General features: G+C 49.3%; 1 protein-coding gene across 4 annotated transcripts in view; it reads right to left on the bottom strand.

Annotated features, from left to right (window-relative positions):
- The window catches only part of WDR37 (WD repeat domain 37), an 82,727-nt gene that overhangs the window by 17,768 nt on the left and 42,093 nt on the right, over nt 1–22,866 (bottom strand). For 2 of the 4 annotated variants that reach the window (XM_003827762.5, XM_055092351.2), the window contains 2 exons: nt 16,356–16,593; nt 14,925–15,066 (listed from right to left, as the gene is read on the bottom strand). In XM_003827762.5, the coding sequence (XP_003827810.1) occupies nt 14,925–15,066; nt 16,356–16,593 (380 nt within the window). The remainder of the gene's footprint in view (nt 1–14,924; nt 15,067–16,355; nt 16,594–22,866) is intronic. The other 2 variants (XM_008953093.5, XM_055092352.2) reach the window with 1 other exon arrangement.

The following is a 22,866-nucleotide window of genomic DNA, read 5'->3' as shown; positions in this document are numbered from 1 at the left end:
TGCAGGCCCCGCTCCTCGTCAGACAGTGTGCAGAAGAGGAGGAGGTAAAGTCACTCCAGTGACGCCTCCCTCCTCCCAGCGAAGGGGGCAAGTGACTGGCCACTTATAATATTACAAGGTCAGCAGTGTTAGGCGCACAACAGCACCCTAAGGCCTGGAAGTGCTGCCAACAGGCACCACAGCAAAGCTACAAGAAGCCTCTGCAACATCTGTGTTTACCACGGCCCACAGAGAAGGGCTTCTAAAGTGACTTCAGACTACGCTAAAGCCTCCCTAAGATTTGACTAACTGAATTAGTAAGAACCTTTCCACAGACTATTCAAAGAGAACATTTAGTTCAGTATAACCTGACCACCTCATCCGGCCAAAAATAAGATTCTAAAGATGAGGTCCATGAGCTATGGGGGCACAGTGAGAACACTCTTCTGCTAGCTGAAGAGCTTCACCTTGGCTATGACACAAAGAAAGAAGACCCATTACAGAAACACTGACCTGTGGTGCCTGGACTCAGTAACAGCACTCAGCTCTGTGTTCTCTTGCTCTGCTCTGTCTCGTGTACTGATCTTATCATCCTAGAACGTCAAGGCTACCAAGGACAGAGACCGTTTCTCACAACCACTGCATCTGCAGGAGCCTGTACAGACGTATTTTCCAAATATATGCTCTTGACTTGTTTTGCAGCATGGCCTTCTGGTATACAGAAGAAATTCCTAACGCCCATGCACTCATGTTTTTTCTTCATAGGAATGGCCCTAGTCTTTTATTCAGGGTTCATTTTCATTTCTACGTTATCAGTTTTAGAATGTTCAAGAGCAGTAAGTAAGAGAAATCTGTGGGATTGAGTGAGAAACAGCATTAGAAACCAGCACAAAAATGGCAAAAAGCAACAGCTGACTTCCAGAGAAGCTGAAACAAAACACTCAACAGAGACAAACAGTAACGCCCAGGCTGCGGGGCCATCAGGGCAGGGAGGCAGCGTGGCAGTGCGTGCACACTCCTAAAGCACTGGTATGTCCCTCTCTTACACACACACACGAAATAGTCTTTTTTTTACAAAGTGTTGGTTCTTGAGGGATCATTGGAGAAATCGCTTCTGTGGAACATCGTGCTCTCCAAAGATGGTGTTAAATGAAGTGTTTCTCTGCTCTGCTGCTGAGCACCAGAAACCCTGCAGCTCAGATGCCTGCAGGGACTTCATGCAGAGCTGGCTGAGGGTGGCTGAGTGCACACAGCTCAGATGTGTGCAGGGACTTCAACCAGAGCTGGCTGAGGGTGGCTGAGTGCACGCAGCTCAGATGCATGCAGGGACTTCAAACAGAGCTGGCTGAGGGTGGCTGAGTGCACGCAGCTCAGATGTGTGCAGGGACTTCAAACAGAGCTGGCTGAGGGTGGCTGAGTGCACGCAGCTCAGATGCATGCAGGGACTTCAACCAGAGCTGGCTGAGGGTGGCTGAGTGCATGCGGCTCAGATGCGCGCAGGGACTTCAAACAGAGCTGGCTGAGGGTGGCTGAGTGCACGCGGCTCAGATGTGTGCAGGGACTTCAAACAGCTGGCTGAGGGTGGCTGAGTGCACGTGGCTCAGATGCGTGCAGGGACTTCAAACAGAGCTGGCTGAGGGTGGCTGAGTGCACACAGCTCAGATGTGTGCAGGGACTTCAAGTAGGGCTGGCTGAGGGTGGCTGAGTGCACGCGGCTCAGATGTGTGCAGGGACTTCAAACAGAGCTGGTTGAGGGTGGCTGAGTGCACGCGGCTCAGATGCGTGCAGGGACTTCAAACAGAGCTGGCTGAGGGTGGCTGAGTGCACGCAGCGCAGATGCTGATAAGAGGCTGCCAGGCGACCCTCACATGCCACCCGGGCCCTGGCTCTGCAGTGACCATGCACACAGCATGGTCACCACCATCTTTTCCAAACGTCAGCTGACGCTTTAGGCAGCCACCCCTCCCCATGCTGCCCGCTCTGCGTATCATGCTGGTTTCTGCCGACTTGTGGACTCAGACACCCCCACCTGTCTCCGGAGTCTGTCCTGAAGTACCTCACAGTTAGGAAGTTTTGAGTATGTGTCAATAGCCTGATGGCTGTCTTACAGTCATCTCAAAGAAAAGTGACAGAATCTGACAGGCCGAAACAAAGCTGTCGAGTAGAGCGATTCAAACGCAATCATTTCCTTAAGTCCTTATTTATGAGTTCCTGAGTAGCCCTTCTTAAATGATGAACTTTAAAAGGGTAAAACAGAGATACACTAAATCTCCTCTCACTTTTAAAAACAATATTCTAACTTGGAAGCAACTTTAAAATGCATCAATAGGCAGCCAGGCTCAGTGGGTCATGCCTGTAATCCCAGCACTTTGGAGGCTGAGGCAAGAGGATCACTTGCGGCCAAGATTTCGAGAGCAGCCTAAGCAACATGGTGAGACTCCATCTCTACAAAAAATACAAACATTAGCAGGGAGTGGTGGCACAGCCCTGTAGTCCCTGCTACTCAGGAGGGTGAGGTGGGAGGATCACTTGAGCCCAGGAAGTCGAGATTGCAGTGAGCCGTGATCATGCCACTGCAGTCCAGCCTAGGCGAGAGGGTGACGCCCTGTCTCAAAAAAATAAACCAATAAAAATTTAAAAACATGCATCAACAAGGGACTGGCTCAGGAAGTTACTGTTAGGTTCATATCACAGGACACTGAGAGAGGAGGATGGAACGGCAGCTCTGCAGGTGGTGGCACGGACAGCGCTGCTCTGCTGGTAAGAGACAAGGATTCTCCTTTGCACAGAAAGAACCACTGGGCCTAGGTGTGCCCAGCTGCGCACTGTATCTGCTAACGTCTCCTTGGCAGTTTCTGTGGTCACAAGACAAAACATTCACTAACTAATACAAAGGAAACACCCAAGACCACCCCTGAACATGACTGCTGCAGTGAGGTTCTGTTCCCGCGAACTGCTGCCCACTACAGTTCTCTGCAATCTGCACCATACTCAGGCCAACCAGCAAAGCTCCGAAAAGCTGTCACCGGCGACAGATGGAGTCCTTAGTGACCCTAGCCTGGGTTTTATGATAACCTTGGATATCAGCCAGTTATTATTAAGAGTTGTATTTATATAAATCTATACACTTCCTAAAAATAAAATCACCTTTATTAATTTATGCAGCAACATGGATAGAACTGGGGGCCATTATCTTAAGTGAAACAATGCAAACACTTAAAGACAAAGAGCGTGTGTCCTCCCTGGCAAGTGAGAGCAAAACTACGTGCACACAGGGACAGCGGACTGACAGACAGGGTGGAGACCCAGGGTGAGGTGGGTGACGGGAGGACTGAGAGACATGGCAGAGACCCGGGGAGGGGTGGGTGACAGGAGGACTGAGAGACAGGGCGGAGACCCAGGGCGGGGTGGGTGACGGGAGGACTGACAGACAGGGCGGAGACCCGGGGCGGGGTGGGTGATGGACAGGGCAGAGATGACCCAGGGCAGGGTGGATGACGGGAGGACTGATGGACAGGGCAGAGACAACCCAGGGTGGGGTGGATACAAGACTGATGGACAGAGTGGAGACCTGGGGCGGGGTGGATGACGGGAGGTTGCCTGGTGCGTGCAACAAGCATCACTCCAATGAGGGGTATGCTGAAGGCCCTGGCCTCACCTGAGTGGAGTACATCAAGGTAGCAAAACTGCACTCACACCCCATGAATACATACAACATTTTGTTAAAGTACTCTAATGTAATCTAATTAAAAAGACAACCACTTCAGGCATATGGGTAGGGGATGTAACACTGAGAGGAGACACAGGTGTGCTTCCAAGGCCCCACAGCCTGCAGGCCGTCCTCATCTCCATGTCACTTCCACCCCAGAGGCCCTTCCACAGGGCCCTGCTGTCCGCAAAGTCACCACCTGGTAGACGGCTGGCTCTCCACCTTCCCCACAGACAAGGACTCAAAAGCCATCACCAAAAAGAAAGCAGATCTGAAAGTGGAAAGCAAACTGATTTAGAGACCACATGCGGCCTTTCCAACACCCACCTCCCAGGCGGCCAGCTGGCCAGACAGCACCCAGAGGCCCACACCCAAGCTGACGCCTGCATGCTGACTGTGACCAAGCACAAAGTTCAGGTGCAATTAAAACTGCCCATCATCCAGTTAAAAATGTTGATTTCCAAACATCTTTTCCCTTTAAAAGCATAACGAAAACTGTTAACACCATGACACAAGCTGCAAAACTGTGTTTACCTTTCTGAGCACACGATCTAGAACTCAGTGTTTAGTACCAAATCTCTCCCCCAGGTGTTTGGAAATAAAAGCACACAAACATGTCATCACTTCAAAGTGATCATTATAATTTCTCAACTGATCTTTTAAAATTTTGTTTGGTTAGATGTGTGTTTTGTTTTCTTTAGAAGAAAGCACCAAAGACCACATTTTGCGAATAAAGTTAAAATTGTTTGCAAAGAATTAAAAAGGAAGAAAACAAAAAACTTTGCATCCTCAAATATTGCATCCATGTTGAGATGATCTCCTGTTTTTTTCAATGCTAAAGTTTATCCGCATTGCAAACACTGCCAGCCCGGCACAAGGCAGAGCCACCCGCCACCCACAGAGGAGGCTTAATGGCCAGTGACGCCTCGCCTGTCAGCTCCTTTTTATAGCAACCAAAATAACAACAACAAAAAAAAAACAAACAAAAAAGGGAGATGGGGAGGGGAGGAAAACTCTACGGGATTGGGGTGTGCTGAGGGGGGTCTGAGGGCTGAGGCTGATATCTAAACAGGCAAATGTCATGACAGCAAAAGCCTCTTGCAGGCACGTCTATTCACCCACGGTCTGCACAGCGAGGGCCCGCGCTGGAATGGCCTGCGTGTGGGTTCAGCCCCCTGGGTGTGTGCAAGGGAATGCAGCAGCCAGGAGAGGGCCAGGCTTATGGAATTACACTGCCGCGTGAAAAACACACGAACAGAAAAGAACTTAGTTCAGGTGAAAAGCACTGACTTCCAGCTGCAGCTCCTGGTGGTTAGGACAAACACAGGCAATCTCGGAGCTTCTGCAGGTTCCGTTCATTCCAGAACACGCTGTGAGGTGAAGATCGCAGTAAGGCGGATCACAAGAGCTGTCTGGCTTTCCGGTGCATACAGAAGCCATAGCCACACCATCCTGTAGTCTGTTAAGTGAGCAACCGCATTACCTCTAAAAACGCAATGTGCATTTCTTAAGTAAGATAAATTTTACCACTAAAAAACACTAACAGTCATCTGAGCCTTTGGTGAGTCATAATCTTTTTGCTGGTGGAGGGTCCTGCCTCGATGCTGATGGCTGCTGACTGATAAGGGTGGTGGCTGCTGAAGGCTGGGGCAATTTCTTAAAAATAGGACAGCAATGGAGTCTGCTATAGCAATTGATTTCTCCTTTTACAAAAGATTTCTCTACCGCATATGATGCTGTTTAAAAGCATTTTACTGGGGCCGGGCATGGTGGCTCACGCCTGTAATCCCAGCACTTTGGGAGGCCAAGGCAGGTGGATCATTTGAGGTTAGCAGTTTGAGACCAGCTTGGCCAACGTGGTGAAACCCTGTCTCTACTAAAAATGTAAAAATTAGCCAGGCATGGTGGCAGGTGCCTGTAATCCCAGCTACTCGGGAGGCCTTGGCAGAAGAATCGTTTGAACCTGGGAGAAGGAGGTTGCAGTGAGCCAAGATAGCACCACTGCACTATAGCCTAGGCAACAGGGCGAGACTCCCATCTCAAAAAAAAAAAAAAAAAAAGGCATTTTACCCACAATTGAACCTCAAAACTGGAGTCAGTCCTCTCAAACCCTACTACTGCTTTACCACTGAAGTTTATGGAATATTCAAAATCCTTTGCTGTCATTTAAACAATGTTCACAGCATCTTCACCAAGAGTACATTCCCACTCAAGAAACCACTTCCTTTGCTCATCCATAAGAAGCAGTTCCTCGTCCATTCAAGTTTATCATGAGATTGTAGCAATTCAGTCCCATCTTCAGGATCCACTTCTAATCCTAGTTATCTTCCTGTTTCCACCACACCTGCAGTGACTTTCTCCACTGAAGCCTTGAACCCCTCAACGTCTCTCAAATTCCTGTGACATTTTGACCTTCTCCCATGAATCACAAGTGTTCTGAATGGCGATCAGAATGATAAATCCTTTCCAGAAGGTGCTCAATTGATGTTGCCAAGGTCCATCAGAGGAATCACTATCTATGGCAGCTATAGCCTTACGAAGTGTATTTTTTAAATAATAAGACTCGAAAGTCAAAATGACTCCTTGAACCATGGGCTGCAGAATGGGGGTTGTGTTACCAGGCATGAAAACACCATTCATCTCCGTCAGAGCCCTTAGGTGCACTGTCAATAAGCAGGACAATTTTGAAAAAAAAAACTTTTTTCCTGAGCAGTAGCCTCAACAATAGGCTCAAAATATTCAGAAACCATGGTGTAAACAGATGTGCTCTCATCCAGCCTTTGGTGATCCATTTATAGAGCACAGGCAGACTAGGTTTCACATAATTCTTAAGGGCCCTAGGATTTTCAGAATGGTAAATGAGCACTGGCTTCAACTATAAGTCACCAGCTGTACTAGCCCCTCACAAGAGCATCAGTCTGTCCTTCGAAGCCAGGCAGTGACTTCTCTTCCCTAGCTGGGAAAGTTCTAGATGGCATCTTCTTTAACAGAAGGCTGTTTTGTCTACACTGAAAATCTGTTATTAAACACAGTCATCTTCATCGATGAGCTCAGCTGGATCTTCTGGAGAACTTGCTGCAGCTTCTCCATCAGCACTTGCTGCTTCACCTTGCACTCTCATGTTGTGGAGACGGCTTCCTTCCTTAAACCTCATAAACAACTCTCTGCCAGCTTCCGGCTTTTCTTCCGCAGCTCCCTCACCTCTCACAGCCCTCAGGGAACTGAAGAGAGTCAGGGCCCTGCTCTGAATTAGGCTGCAGCTAAAGGGAATGTTGTGGCTGGTTTCATCAGTCCCCACCACTCAAACTTCCTTCATATCAGCATTAGGATTGTGTTCTTATCATTCGTGTGTTCACTGGAGTAGCAGTTTTACTTTCCTTCCAGAACGTTTCCTTTGCATTCAGAACCTGGCTGTCCGGTGCAGGATGCCCAGCTTTCAGCCTCTCTGCCTTCGACACATCTTCCTCACTAAGCTTCGTCATTTCCAGCTTTCAAGTGAGGGACACGCAACTCTTCATTTCAACACTGAGAGGCTGCTATAGGGATGTTAATTGGCCTAATTTCAATAGTGTTGTGTCTCACTCATGAAGTCAGAGGCATTAGGAGAAGGTGAGAGACGAAGGAACGGCCAGTTAGTGGGGCAGTCGGAACACACACGATTTATCGACTAAGTTCACTGTCTTCTATGGGCAAGGTTCCCAGGGCCTCAAAACCAATTATAACAGTTACAGCAAAAGTCACTGACCACCCTCACATAATCACAATGAAATAGTAAGAAATATTGTGAGAATGACCAAAATGTGAGAGAGAGGCAGGAAGTGAGCACGTGCTGTTGGAAAACTGGCACCAACAGACCTGCTCAGCCAGGGCTGGGCTCCACAGACCTTCATTTGTAAAAAACATCAATCTACGGAGTGCAATCAAACAATGTATAAGAAATAGCCACCAAGGCACGTGCCTGTAGTCCCAGCTACTCGGGAGGCTGAGGCAGGGGAATCGCTTGAACCCAGGAGGTGGAGGTTGCAGTGAGCCGAGATCGTGCCACTGCACTCCAGCCTGGGCAACAGAGCAAGACTCCATCTCACAAAAAAAAAAAGAGAGAGAGAAATAGCCACCAACAGCTGAATTCCTGTGACACACTGAAATTTTCAAATTAAGCCTTTTTATTATTTCTAAGAACAACACATACTACAACTTCACATTTCTGCTATATGAAGTATCTAAAATTGCTTTTCATATAAATCAGTACACGCTGGGTCACTAACAAACAGTCAAATAAAAACAGCCACACAGTTACGCCAACTAAGTACTATCATGGTAAAATTCCTGCTATAATACAGAGATGCCATAACACAGAGTGAAAAGAAATAAGACACATCAAAAGGAAAAGGTGACTGGTCCTTCTAAACACGTAGGATCAAAGCCTTCAGCAGCTCACAGCACGGAGCTCCATCCCCATCCAGCAAAGGTAATGACCACACATTTCAGGGGACCCATTTCGCTACACTTTTCTTTCTTACAGTGAAGCATTGGAACTCAAACTCTAGTCTTTGAAAAAGGCACAGAATGCAAGTAAAAGTATGGGGATTACAGTAAGAAAAAAAAGAAAATGGGGAAAAATCTCTCCTGGAAACTGGATCACAAAACTGGGCCAGTTACCCTTAAGCCTTTAGAGCTACTTCTTGCCTTAAGAAAACCCAATATACAGCAATTCACCTTAACTAGACAGTTAATTATTTACATTATAAAAGACATTAGATTCCAACATACTATACCAAAGAATTTACGCTTAGTTCCTACAAGTGAAAATACGCCCTAAGATAAAACTTTGAAAAGCACATTCCACATCATGTTAATATAAATTACGTGAGAAAGGGTATTTTTAGTCACACATGTTGAAGAAATACTGCCTCTGTTTAAGGGGTATCACTAAAAACACCCTGCATATAACTTTCCAGCCTACATCAACAAGAACAGCAAACTTCCTAAGAACGCATGTCTGACTTTTGCTTTCAATGCTCAGGAAAAGAACTAGCAAAAAGAACTCAGGATCACCCTGTAAAACCGGCAGAGCTACTTCCTTGATGAGCAGGCAGTCCTGCAGGCCTCAGGCCCGGCCCTGGGCGAACATTCCCACCTATCAGGGTGCCAGGCCCTGTGGGTCTGGGCGCTAACACGCTGGACACGCATCGGAGGCTCACGGATGTCCCTGGCGATGCCGTGGCCACTGCAGAGAAGCTCCCGGCGCAGAGGGTCCCTCAGAATGACATGGTGGCAGGGAAGGCAGGAGACCCAGGGTGTGCTCTTACAAGTCATGTTCAGAACGTCCCAGACAAGTGATCAAACGGAACACACACACACAAACTGGCCATTCCTCTTAGGAACTAAACCCGCACCCCGGACCTCACCCAGGTGTGCTGTGGCATGGATGCACATCTCAGGACCTAAACCCGCACTCCGGTAGTCACCCAGGTGTACTGTGGCGCGGATGCACATCTCGGGAACTAAGCCCGCACTGCGAGGACCTCACCCAGGTGTGCTGTGGCGCGGATGCACATCTCAGGAACTAAACCCGCACTGCGAGGACCTCACCCAGGTGTGCTGTGGCGCGGATGCACATCTCAGGACCTAAACCCGCACTCCAGTAGTCACCCAGGTGTACTGTGGCGCGGATGCACATCTCAGGACAGAAACCCGCACTGCCAGGACCTTACCCTGGTGTGCTATGGCACGGATGCACAGCTCTACACATTTGTAAGGATCACGCACTCTGTAGGTTTTATTTGTCGTATTGGCTCGAACCCACAAAACCCATGCCGGAGACAAAGGCAAGTGTTACTAAGAAGACACCTCAGATGAAACATTTTTGTAAAATGACTCATTTCCTGCTTTTCTCATTATGAGGCACGTCTAAAGGTTTACAGCTGATCTGATGTCAGGAAGGAAGAGTTCGTGTTCAATAAAGGCGTCCACGGCTCCACCTGCTGACCAAGCCCTCATCCTGCATGAGCACAGCTGAGGAAGCGCCAGGCCGGTGAGGGGAAGCTGAATGTCCAACAGCCCAGCGGACTCGCCCCGACACAGCAACAAAATTAGCACCAAAGAGAGATCTTTTCAAAACGTATTTTTGGATGTACACATCAACAAGATACGCTAGTTCATGATAATCTGAGTAAGAAAAAAGAAAGCATAAACGATCTGAGTAAGCATGGCCCGGGCAGGTCTGGTCCACGTTCACCTCACCCCCGTGGTTCAGGTGAATGGAAGCACAGCCTACAGCCTGGAAGACCCATGTGGGAGAAAGGGCACACGGGAATTACACACTCCACCTTACTCTACCCCCACACCTGATTCCAATAGGAAGACATAAACCCTAGGAAACTGTATTCATAGGTCCACATTAGTAAGAACTTTTTCATAACAGTTACTACATTCTTCATAAGTACAGCTCTCTAAAAAACAACCATTGTTTCATGTATCCACTAGCTGCAAAAATGTACCACAAATTAACCAGATTTTTTTTTTTCTGAGACGGAGTTTGGAGTTTCGCTCATTGCCCAGGCTGGAGTGCAACGGCGTGATCTCGGCTCACCGCAACCTCCACCTCCCGGGTTCAAGCGATTCTCCTGCCTCAGCCTCCCAAGTAGCTGGGATTACAGGCGTGCGCCACCACACCTGGCTAATTTTGTATTTTTAGTAAAGACAGAGTTTCTCCATGTTGGTCAAGCTGGTCTCAAACTCCCAACCTCAGGTGATCCCCAAAGTGCTGGGATTACAGGCGTGAGCCACCGCGCCCAGCCTAAGCAGATATTTTAAAGATGCCACCAGCATTGACTACACTTCACAGTCAAATGGCCAAGACCACACGGTTGCAACAGCCTTAGAAGCAAAAACATACACTTGCAATCAACTCTGGTGATATAAATACAAAAACTTTTCTTTTTACACAAAACGAAAATAAAATCTTCCAATTAAATATGGCAACTGAACAGAGACAATACAGGACTAGAAGGGTCTTAAATAACACAAGAGGCACCTTGAAGGCACCAGGAGGGACTGCTCTGGAATGACCCCCTAGAGCCAAACCCTCAGCAAACCACCTGGCCTCCTCATGCCTCAGTTTCTCTCTCTGAACTGGGGTGATGCCAGGGGCTCTAACAGTGCCTGGCACAAACCAGCAACTCACCAAGCCCTGGCTCCACTGCGTCCTCCTCTGGACAGAATTCTTCGGCCTTTCCATCCTGCCCTCAAAGGGGACAGGCACAGCAGGGCACACTGGCCTATCCCTGCAACCCCCATATCAGAAGCACATAGGAAGCTGCCCTGCTCTCTAGACACAAAACTATCCTCTTCACCCAATTCTCAAAGCTCTGACAGATTTTTGTGCTCCATACAGATGACCAGAGTCAATGCAGTGAGAGCTGCTGGGTCGTCCCAGCCTGGGGCAGGGAGCTGTACCAGGATGGTGGCACTCAGGGCCCTGCAGGTCCCATGGTGGGGTTGGGGGGGGGGCACTCAGAAGCCAAAACCAAAGCAACCACAGGGATCACAACCACCAACACCAACAAAGGGCAGGTGTCTATGCTCGCTAACACTCAAAAAACACAGTGCCAACTAACTAGTGTAGACAGAATTACAAAGATCCCCTTCTGCAGGACTCAGCGTAACAATGAGCTGAGGCCCTGGACCGAGGAAAGGTCACTGAGGAATTAACATCCGTGGAATAGTGTCGCTTCGCTATTTGAAACAGGAGAGCACCTCTGGCAGGCAGACCTGCAGACGCCATCTTAACCGCAGGAGCACTTCAGCACACCAATAGCACAGCAGAGGGGCGCTTTAAAGGAAGTCATAAGAAAAATGCAGAATGAGGGGCATTCTACAAAAGAGCAGGCTTGGATTCTTCACCAAAAAACTCAATATCCTAAAAAGTAACAAAAAATGGGGGAAGGACCATTCTAGATTAAAAGAAGCCAAAGAACATAATATCTAAATGTGATGAGAGAATCCTGATTAAATCCTAGCTCTAAAAAAAGTATCAAAGACATTTTGGGGAGAACTGAGTAAATTTAAATATGGACCAGATAAAGGATGCCATAGAATTTTTACTAATCTTCTTATTTGAACAATGGTACTGTATTAGGAGAACATCCTTATTCTTAGAAAATGCATGCTGGAGTTTTCCTTTCAAAGGGCTCAGCCAAAGAAAACATACAAGTGTGTGTTATAGACAGAGGTGTGTACACATCTACAGAGACAGCAGTGCTGCAATACAACAACAGGTGAACCCAGGTGAAGGATAAGTGGGCGTGTCTGTTACAGACAGGTGTGTACACATGTGTAAAGAGAGACAGCAGTGCTGCAATACAACAACAGGCGAACCTAGGTGAAGGATAAGTGGGCGTGTCTGTTACAGACAGGTGTGTACACATGTGTAAATAGAGACAGCAGTGCTGCAATACAACAACAGGCGAACCTAGGTGAAGGGGAAGTGGGCGTGTCTGTTACAGACAGGTGTGTACACATGTGTAAAGAGAGCAGTGCTGCAATACAACAACAGGCGAACCTAGGTGAAGGATAAGTGGGCGTGTCTGTTACAGACAGGTGTGTACACATGTGTAAATAGAGACAGCAGTGCTGCAAAACAACAACAGGCGAACCTAGGTGAAGGGGAAGTGGGCGTGTGTTTTAGAGAGAGGCGTGTACACATGTGTAAAGAGAGATAGCAGTGCTGCAATACAACAGGCGAACCTAGGTGACAGGGTAGTGCGTGTTGTGTGTTACAGACAGCGGTGTGTACACATGTGTAAAGAGAGACAGCGGTGCTGCAATACAACAGGTGAACCTAGGTGAAGGGTTAGTGGGCGTGTTTCAGAGAGAGGTGTGTACACATGTGTAAAGAGACAGCAGTGCTGCAATACAACAGGCGAACCTAGGTGAAGGGTTTGTGGGTACACTGTACTACTCTGTTGGTTTTTATGTAGGCTTGAAACTTTTCTAAGCAAAAAGCTTAGGAAAGCACTGCAGGCGCAGGAGTGAGACCGTCTTGCTCCTCCCGTCCTCTAGGCCTCCGACTGCCCTTCCAGTGAATTCTCATGAGGAACAGCAGGGCAGTCATGCGGCCCCTCTGCCCCGCCCTGCACAGTGTTGCCAGGTGGCGGGCCCAGGTCCAGCCAGGGCTTTGCTGTGGGGCCCCTCTGCATCTGGTGGACGTCAAGGAGCACCACATCCAAGCTAACATGCATGGGAAGCAGCGCTCCCCGAGCTGCAGCATCTTCCTCACCAATGAGCTGGCCTGCAGCAGGGTCAGGCCCATGTGGCGGAGCTCATGGGGGCCCAGCTCAGCGCCTGCTGCACCCTGATGCAGCAACAACACAGTGCTGCGTTCAGCCACTGACCGCCGGGAGGTCTGTATTACTGTGGCTATCGCTGACGGAGCTGGCAGAATAAACGCTGACTTGATGTCAGGAAGGAGCAGTTTAATGCGTGTGATACCCCCAGAACAGACCCAGGCTGCCATAAAGATCTCTACGCATGGTCGTGACTGCTGCCTACTCCCGTTCCAGCCTCAGAGTCAAGGAATTAGCTTTCCAATCTCAAGCTTCTTTTTAAAAACGTTGTCCTGGCCAGACGCGATGGCTCACACCTATAATCCCAGCACTTTGGTAGGCTGAGGCAGGCAGATCACCTGAGGTTAGGAGTTCAAGACCAGCCCAACCAATATGGTGAAACCCCACCTCTACTAAAAATACAAAAATTAACCAGGAGTGGTGGTGGGCGCCTGTAATCCCAGCTACTAGGGAGGCTGAGGAAGGAGAATCGCTTGAACCCGGGAGGCAGAGGCTGCAGTGAGCCGAGATCGTACCACTGCACTCCAGCCTGGGTGACAGAAAGAGACTCCGTCTATTAACAAACAAACAAACAAACAAAAAGTCCTATTTTCCTTTCCAACATCTTACTAACATTCTGAACATTAAATCTAAAACTTAGTAACTAACATTAAACATATAAAACAGATTTTCATATTTGGAGTTCATTTATAAACCTTTCAATGCGCACTGCTTATCCAGACGTCGGGGTGGAGAGCAGCACTGGTGGGAGGTAGGGGGAGCATGGAGGAGCGAGGAGCGGCTGGGAAGATCCCACAGGCATGGCTGGCAGGAGACTTGCCAGTGGACCACAATGGGGCATGATGGGGGAACGGGGAACAGAGATTAAAAGAGAAGAACCAGGGAACACTCTAGGTAGACAGCCCCCGTGACTGGGCAGACGGTCTCTGACTGAGCAGGGCCAGACTGGAGGAAGGAGGCGGTCACGGAAAGAACTGAAGAGTTCTGTTAAGACCTCACACGGCTGGGCGCAGTGGCTCACGCCTGTAATCCCAGCACTTTGGGAGGCTGAGACAGGCGGATCACGATGTCAGGAGATCGAGACCATCCTGGCTATCACGGTGAAACCCCATCTCTACTAAAAATACAAAAAACTAGCCAGGCGTGGTGGCGGGTGCCTGTAGTCCCAGCTACTCAGGAGGCTGAGGCAGGAGAATGGCGTGAACCCAGGAGGCGGAGCTTGCAGTGAGCCGAGATAGGGCCACTGCACTCCAGCCTGGGCGACAGAGCGAGACTCCGTCTCAGAAAAAAAAGACCTTACACTTGAGCTGCCGGAGAGAAACCCAAGCAGAGAGGGACACACTGGATTGAGGGTCTATGTCTGCGTTTGCGTGTCTATGTGTGTACCTTCTCCCAGAATATACCATGCAGACACGTGTAATAACAAAAACTAGATGGAAAAGATCCAGGAGACGCCCCGTGGGTAGCAGTAACAGCTCCCGCGGCTCCCATGGTGGCGTGGCCGGCCCCTGTGCTCAGCTACAGGCCCTGTGGGTGGCAGTAACAGCTCCCGCGGCTCCTATGGTGGCGTGGCCGGCCCCTGTGCTCAGCTACAGGCTCTGGCAGCCCTGCTCTTCTCTAACCCTGTCCACCCACTCCCCCATTCTGTCTGCATTAAACTTCTTGAGAGAACTTCGGAGGGTGCCTTCTCTTAATCTCCTACATCCTTTGAAATAGCCAAAATGGAGCTAAATGTTTAGAAAAAGAATAGCAGAATTTGAAAGGTAGTCGTTTTTTTGAAAGATAGTAGAGTTGGAAATACTGAAAATTAAGGCTAGAATTAAGTTTTCATGTCAACCCACAGAACTTTTTCATGACTAAGGACAGATGTCTAAACTACCGCAACTCACTCCGTGTGTCCCTGGAAAACATTCACCGAGTGGATGGAGGGGTCCCTGAAATCCCAGAGGCGGAAAGTCGTGTCACGGGAGGAGGTCACCACGAGCCGCTGGGTGGGGTGTGTGCAGCAGTGCGTCAACTCCTGGTCGTGCCCTGTAACCAAGATGGCAAAACACAAGGTCATCACCTGAGGAGCACACTGAGAGAGACGCTTTTCAACAGCACAAGAACCCAAGAAGCCGTCTCTCTGAGAATGTGAACCTGACCTAATGGAATCACTCAGCAGCATGTGGGTCACAGTGGGGCAGGTTTTCCCTCAGAAGCTGAAGTCCTTTCAGCCGTCCATGTCAAACGAACAGAAAACCAAACAGGTGCATAACCCATTTTCTGACCCTAACAGTTAGAAGGTCAGGCAAATTAACAGGTTGAATGTGAGAACCACTTAAATCTTAATTCTTTGCTTAGAATACCTTCTAATGATACAACGCTATGGGTCCTCAGTCAAATACAATCTTTAACGCTCATGCAGCAAATGCACTTAGAGACAGATTCGCAGAAGCAACTTCAGCAGGCAGAATCCTAACATGGCCCCAAGCCACCCCCGCCCCGTACATGCCTAACACCCTTCCCTTCAGTTAGGGCAGAGCCTGTAAATAGGATGAGATTATCTTTCTGGTAATTATGATACATTATAAGGCAAAAAGGATTTTGCAGATGTAATTAAGGTCCCTAAATGAGTTGACTTTGACTTCATCAAAGGGAAGATTGTCCTGGGTGGTCTGGCCTAGCCCTTAAAAAGGGTCCCAGAAGTTGGAGAGTTCAGAGCAGCAGGGGAGCTCCAGCTGCAGAGGAAAGCGGCTGCTGTGTGGGAAAGGCAAGCCCTGTGCAGGGGCCCCGGGGCCAGGCACAGCCTCTGCACGCCCAGAGGAGCCCCGGCTGGCAGCCGGCAAGAAGACAGGGCCTCAAACTCCAGCCGCAAGAAGGAGCTCCTCCAATGACCAGCAGGCTTGGAAGAGGACCGCAGCCTCGGGGAGGTCCTGACCAGGCAGCACCCTCACTTAGGTCTTTGAGGGCCCAGGGAGAAGAGCAGCTACCACGGGCCCAGAATTCCTGACCTGGGAAACCATGAGGCCGTCAATTCCTGTCGTTTTAAGACACTAAGATTGTGGAAATTTGTTACAGAGCAATGGAAAACTAATACAACTACCATATGTCCAATATCTAGATACTACATGCTACAATTTAAAACCCCTGAAGACAAAATAAATTTAGCTACCAATAGTTCTATTATTACTAGAAAGAATCTCCAAAAATTACCACAGAAGAGCCAAGAACACAGAGACTCATTCTGGTTAAGAAGTAAGTGGCAAGGTCAGACATAACCCATGGACATAAACTAACATGCACAGCCAGGAGGCGGCGGACTCAGAGAACCCAGGCACCTGTCAGAGAGTGAACGAGCTCGGACGTCTCCACGTCGTACAGGTTTGCCGTCCGGTCCCAGGAGGCAGTCACAGCCTGCTTCCCCCCAACCAGCCAGTCGGCGGCGATGACCACGCCCTGGTGGCTCTTGAGGGATGTCAGTGGGACGCGGATGGTGGGGCAGTCGCTGGACACATCCCCATCGAGGTCGGGCTCGTCCTTGTCAGAGCACTCTACTTCATCTTCCCCAGATATCTGCTGCCAAAGGGAAGGCCAGAAAAGAAAGACATTTCCTGGAAATCTTGAGTTTCTTCTGACATAGCTACAAAATAGATGGTTCTCATTAATCTCTTGAGGACATATCCATCATGATGGTCACCACTAGGAGCCCGGTGCTGGCCACTGTGATGAATATGTCCTTCTCTGACCCATAACTGCTGCCCGTGAACACCCATCAACTCTACGACCACCTCGTACAGAAAAAAAAGTGGAATCCACAACATTGTCAACTCAACTACCATTTATTTCCACACATCAACAGAATGGCAAATAAAATGATTTTCAACATTTAAGCTTTCATCAGTTACTTGTAGAAATGCAATATAAAACTAACCAAATACAAATGAAAGTCAGTAATTTATCACATTACAAAAAGGCATTTTCATTCTCAAGAGCCTATTTAAAATATACTTGGAATTCTAGTGCTATAGTCATAAGAGTCTATTTTCCTTTGTAACATCAAGCCCCCTGTCAAAGGCCAAGGCTAAAACAAACACATTACAGCCAGCTCTGTAAGAAAATCTGTATATTCATCCAACAAATATTTATCAGGGGGTGACAGAGTGCCAGTCCCCACCCCCAGCCCAGGTGCTGCTTACACAATGCAGAAGAGGACAGACGGCTTCTGACATGCACACATGCAAAACTACGCTCAATCTAGCAGGTAGGAACTCTGGAGTGAAGACCCCTGGTAAAGCCCCTGCCCTCAGAGAACTTAATGTTCTAGCAAAAGAGGGAGACCACACACACACACACACACACACAGACACACACGTTAGTATGGAGAGGTATGTCATATATACACAAGTACTAGTACTGGAACTGATAGTTTGGAAATTTGTCCCAGCCCAAATCTCATGCTGAACTGGAATCCCCTGTGTTGGAGGCGGGGCCTGGTGGGGGTGTCTGGCTCATGGGGGAGGATTCCTCATAGCCTGATGCTGACCTCACAATAGTGGGTGAGCTCTCACGAGATCTGGCTGCTTGGATGTGGGGCACCCCCCGCCCCCGCCTTACTCCTGTTTCCATCACATGACGCCTTCTCCCGCTTCGCCTTCTGCTGTGAGTGAAAGCTCCAAGCTCCCTGAAGCCTCCCCAGAAGCCAAGCAGATGCTGGTGCCACGCTTCCTCTACAGCCTGCAGAATCAGCCTATTAAACCTCTTTTCTTTATAAATTGCCCGGTCTCAAGTATTTTTTTATAGCAATGCAAGAATGGCCTAACACAGGCACGTCATGAGCACATACACATTACTAGGGAATGTACGTCACAGGGACGCACAGCAGCACGGGAACGCATGTCACAGGGACGCACAGCAGCACGGGATCGCACGTCGCAGGGACGCACAGCAGCACGGGATCGCACGTCACAGGGACGCACAGCAGCACGGGATCGCACGTCGCAGCGACACACAGCAGCAAGGGAACGCACGTCGCAGGGACGCACAGCAGCACGGGATCGCACGTCGCAGGGACGCACAGCAGCACGGGAACACGTCACATGGACACACAGCCGCACGAGAACACGTCACAGGGCCGCACAACAGCACGGGTTCCCACGTCACAGGGACGCACAGCAGCACGGGAACACACGTCACAGGGACGCACAGCAGCATGGAAACATGTCACATGGACGCACGGCAGCAAGGGAGCGCACGTCACAGGGACGCACGGCAGCACGGGAACGCACGTCACAGGGACGCACGGCAGCACGGGAACGCACGTCACAGGGACGCACGGCAGCACGGGAACGCACGTCACAGGGACGCACGGCAGCACGGGAAAGCACGTCACAGGGACGCACGGCAGCATGGGAACGCACGTCACAGGGACGCACGGCAGCAAGGGAAAGCACGTCACAGGGACGCACGGCAGCACGGGAACGCACGTCACAGGGACGCACGGCAGCACGGGAATGCACGTCACACGGACGCACGGCAGCAAGGGAAAGCACGTCACAGGGACGCAGGGCAGCACGGGAACGCACGTCACACGGACGCACGGCAGCACGGGAACCCACGTCACATGGATGCACGGCAGTACGTAAACACGTCACAGGGACGCAGGGCAGCGCGGGAACACATATCACATGGATGCAGAGCAGCACGGGAACACAAGTCAACATGGAGACAGAGTAAGGTGGTAGTAACTTCTATGAAGTAAAATAAAACAGGACAAGGGGCAGCTGGATGGGGGCTGCTATTTTACACAGAATTACTGAGGAGGGACTCTGATGAGGTCGCACGTGAGTCAGATGTGAGGAAAGGAAAGGTTAAGTAAGGCTCGCCCGGGCTGAGGAACAACATTCCCGCCATGTGCGGAAGAGCTACGGGAGGCAAAGTCGGGAACAGCTCCTGTAATCCCGGGAGACTGGAAAGGACACCAGGTTTTATTCCGTGTGATGCAAAATCACCAGACGGCTGTCGGCAGGATGTGATGCCCGGTGTGTGCTGTGTGAACAAACTGCGGAGGGAACAGTGGAAGGGGCTGCTATGGGCAGAACTGTGGACCCAAATTCCTGTGTTGAAGTCCTCACCCCAGGACCTCAGAATGGGGCTGTTTGGAGAAAGGGGCTTTAAAGAGATAATTAAGGTAAAATGAGACCAGGAGAGTGGATCCTATTCCAATAGGACTGACGTCCTTGTAAGAAGAGATGAGGACACAGACACTCCCAGAGGGATGAAGGACCCAGGAGAAGACGCCATCTATGAGCCATGGAAAGACGCCTCAGGAGGAACCAGCCCTGCTCACACCCTCATCTCGGGCTTCCAGCCTCCAGGACTGTGGGAACACGGATCTGTTGTTTAGAACACGGATCTGCTGTTTAGAAGTCACCCTGCCTGTGGCACTTTGTTATGGCAGCCCCAGAAAACAACGGGGGAGACGGACAGGAGATGAGAGAAGTGCAGGTGAGAGAGGGCGGCCTGGAGCAGGGTGGGAAGAAAGAACTGAAGCGCCCTCTGCTGCAGGAGTGGCTGACAGGGTGATTTCCACAGGCAGTAAGAGAACAATACAGGCATTCAGACGGTGGAAAGGTGTTTGGTCTAAAGCACTGGGTGACAGGGATGTTTCCTGAGATGGGTGGCACAAGGAAAGGAACACCCAGAGACAGCAAGTTCAGGGTGGCACGTGCAGCTCAGTCGGGACGGGGGGCCCGAGGCTCACAAGGCTGGCAGAGGCCCCCAGACAGGCTGCAGCAGGGGGGTACTCGGGACGTCACCTTGAAGGCAGGGGGTGACGGGTGACAGCACTGCACGCGGCTGGGAACACGGCTCTGGAGGGAGCACAGCAAAGAGCCAGGAGCAGCCACGGGGTGAACCCCTCACAGAAGAAAAAGAAGGCTGAGGAAGTTAAACGAGTAACTCAGTGTAACCTAACTCACATGTGACAGTCATTCTGTTGGTCTAAGTCTGTTTCCACTACGCCACCCAAACGCTTCCTTATCAACACTGTGGATGTCAAGCAAAACTCACAGATGCAAATTTTAAAACACAAGACGTTTGCCCAAAAGCTATAATGATTCAAGATGAACACAGATTTTAACAGATTAGAGTTTGTGTTAAAATTGAAAATTACAACTGCTAAGCAAATCAGAGTCAACACTGGCCAGCAAAAGCTTCTGAAAACAAAACTGCTTTCCACCTGAGGACCCTCATTTCATCCAGTAGTGCTGGAAGGAGCCTCCCACGCCATTTCTGCAGGGACCTGGCCGTCCACAGGCTGCATTGCCTCCTCCTTATTAGGGAGGGCCCAACACAACTGTGTGTGCAGTGCTCCCAGGACAGCTCAAGTCACAGCACATCACAGAGGTTCATCTTTAACTCAGACCCCCCAACACCAGCCCCAAATCTTGAGGTGGCAGCTATCAACATGAGAAGTGCACTCACCCAACACAAGCAAAGTAGTATAGAAGAAAATAAAATTAAGTGAACATTCTAAGTAAACTATTAGGTGTTTTTAATGTAAGTACTGGACATGAATCTTCCCTCTGACAAAATTGGTGTTTTTCTTATTTTATTTGGAAAACAATCCATACATTAACTCCTTTGAATTTCCTGAGCATCAAGGCTCACCCTCCTCACCTCTCCACCACGCCCACCATCAGCGCACATTTTCAATTTCCTGAGCATCAATGCTCACCCTCCTCACCTCTCCACCTCTCCACCACGCCCGCCATCAGCGCACATTTTGAATTTCCTGAGCATCAATGCTCACCCTCCTCACCTTTCCACCATGCCCGCCATTAGTGCACATTTTGAATTTCCTAAGTATCAATGCTCACCCTCCTCACATCACCACCACACCCACCATCAGTGCACATGCTGAAATTCCTAAGCATCAATGCTCACCCTCCTCACCTCTCCACCACGCCCACCATCAGCACACATTTCACTTGTTTCATCACTAAATGTGCGTGTTAGTGGACAGTGTTATGCGCTACATAATGAATAGTCTGGCAATTCCACAAAGAGAACAAAACTGTTAATACACAATACATGCAGTTAAAAATGAACTATGATAACCTCGATTAGGACTAAAGAAAACTCATTTATCACTGGAATTTATTAACTGCTTAACTATCTCCACATAGAACAGTGTTTAGAATGTTCACAAAGCAGAAAACTCAAGGAATATTCCAAGATGAAAATATCAAAACTAGATTACTTTCATCCTTGCAACAATCACAGCCCAATACAAACTGAAACTTCTAGACGTGTATGTCATTTACACTGTCTGCCTGGCACTGTTCCCACCTGTTCAGGCACTGAACTGGGGGAGCTGAGCACGTGGGAAGATCACACCACTAACATTTATCCTGTCATTGAAACTAGGGAGATAACTGCTCTCAGAGAAACATTCAGGCCTCTTTGTGATCATAAACATAGGGCACTGGGCTACTGCAGAGAGCACAAGGCAAACAGTAAGTGAAGAATTTTATGAATTTATGGTATAAATACATGAAGAATTCATTCTTCTCAATACACATCTTTTGTTACCTACGTTTAAATTTGAACCACATAAAACTGATGTCATACAGGCCATTAGTTGATGTGATGATAGAAGTCCATGAAAGATACACCAGATGTCTAATATTAAACAGATGAGACAGTGAGAAACAGGATCCAAACATAAACTGTAAGAGAGTGGACGGTAAATGTTTACTGTCTGTTGAAAGGAAGGCTGGAGCAGATGCATGCAGACAGAGGTGGAGGAGCGTCTTTCTAGGCACTGTCTCATTCAACGCAGGCTGCCAAAACACAAGACTACAGGCCGAAAGGCTTCAACAACAGAAATGAGTTATCTTCCAGTTCTGGAGACTCTAAGTCCATGACCAAGGTGTCAACCAGTGCAGCTTCTGGTGAGTCCCCTCTTCCGGTGTGTGGCACCGCCATTCTGCCGCGTGCCCACAGGGGCTCTTCTATTAATATTAGCACAGAGAGGCTGGGCACGGTGGCTCACGCCTGTAATCCCAGCACTTTGGGAGGCCGAGGAGGGCGGATCACGAGGTCAAGAGATTGAGACCGTCTGGCCAACATGGTGAAACCCCGTCTCTACTAAAAATACAAAAATTAGCTGGGTGTGGTGACACGCACCTGTGGTCCCAGCTACTCGGGAGGCTGAGGCAGGAGAATCCCTTGAACCCGGGAGGTGGAGGTTGCAGTGAGCCAAGATCACACCACTGCACTCCAGCCTGCGCAACAGAGCGAGACTCCATCTCAAAAAAAAAAAAAAAAAAAAAAAACAGACAGATGGGGAGAGGGGGAGAGAGAGAGAGCGTGCACACACAAGGGCAGCCATAAGGGTGAGCTGTCTGGTGTCTCTTCTGACAAGGACACACTCATCCTATGGGATCAGGGCATCCCCTCCACTACCTCATTTTGCTTTAACCACTTCCTCAGAGGCCCCATCTCCAAATACAGCCACACTGGGGGTTAGGGCTTCAACACAGATTTCTGGGGGACGGAGACATTCAGTTGAGAACATCCTGTCCCTGGCCTCCCCCAAATTCATGTCCTTCTTGCATGGCAAATACACTCATCCCATCCCAACAGCCCCAGAAGTCTTATTCCAGCAACAGCGCTAAGGTGTGAAGTCCCAAGTCTCAACAAAACATCACCTGAATCAGGACTGGGTGGGACTCAGAGTGCGATTCGCCCACCCTGAAGCTGAGCTCCCCTCCAGCCGTAAACCACGGAACCCAAACAAGTTACATGTTCCCAAAATACAACAGTAGGGCAGGCACTGGACAGACG

Source organism: Pan paniscus, chromosome 8, assembly GCF_029289425.2.
Source record: "Pan paniscus chromosome 8, NHGRI_mPanPan1-v2.0_pri, whole genome shotgun sequence".
NCBI lineage: Eukaryota > Metazoa > Chordata > Mammalia > Primates > Hominidae > Pan > Pan paniscus.
The sequence above is the reverse complement of the archived record's forward strand: the minus strand, read 5'-3'. Positions and strand labels throughout refer to the sequence as shown.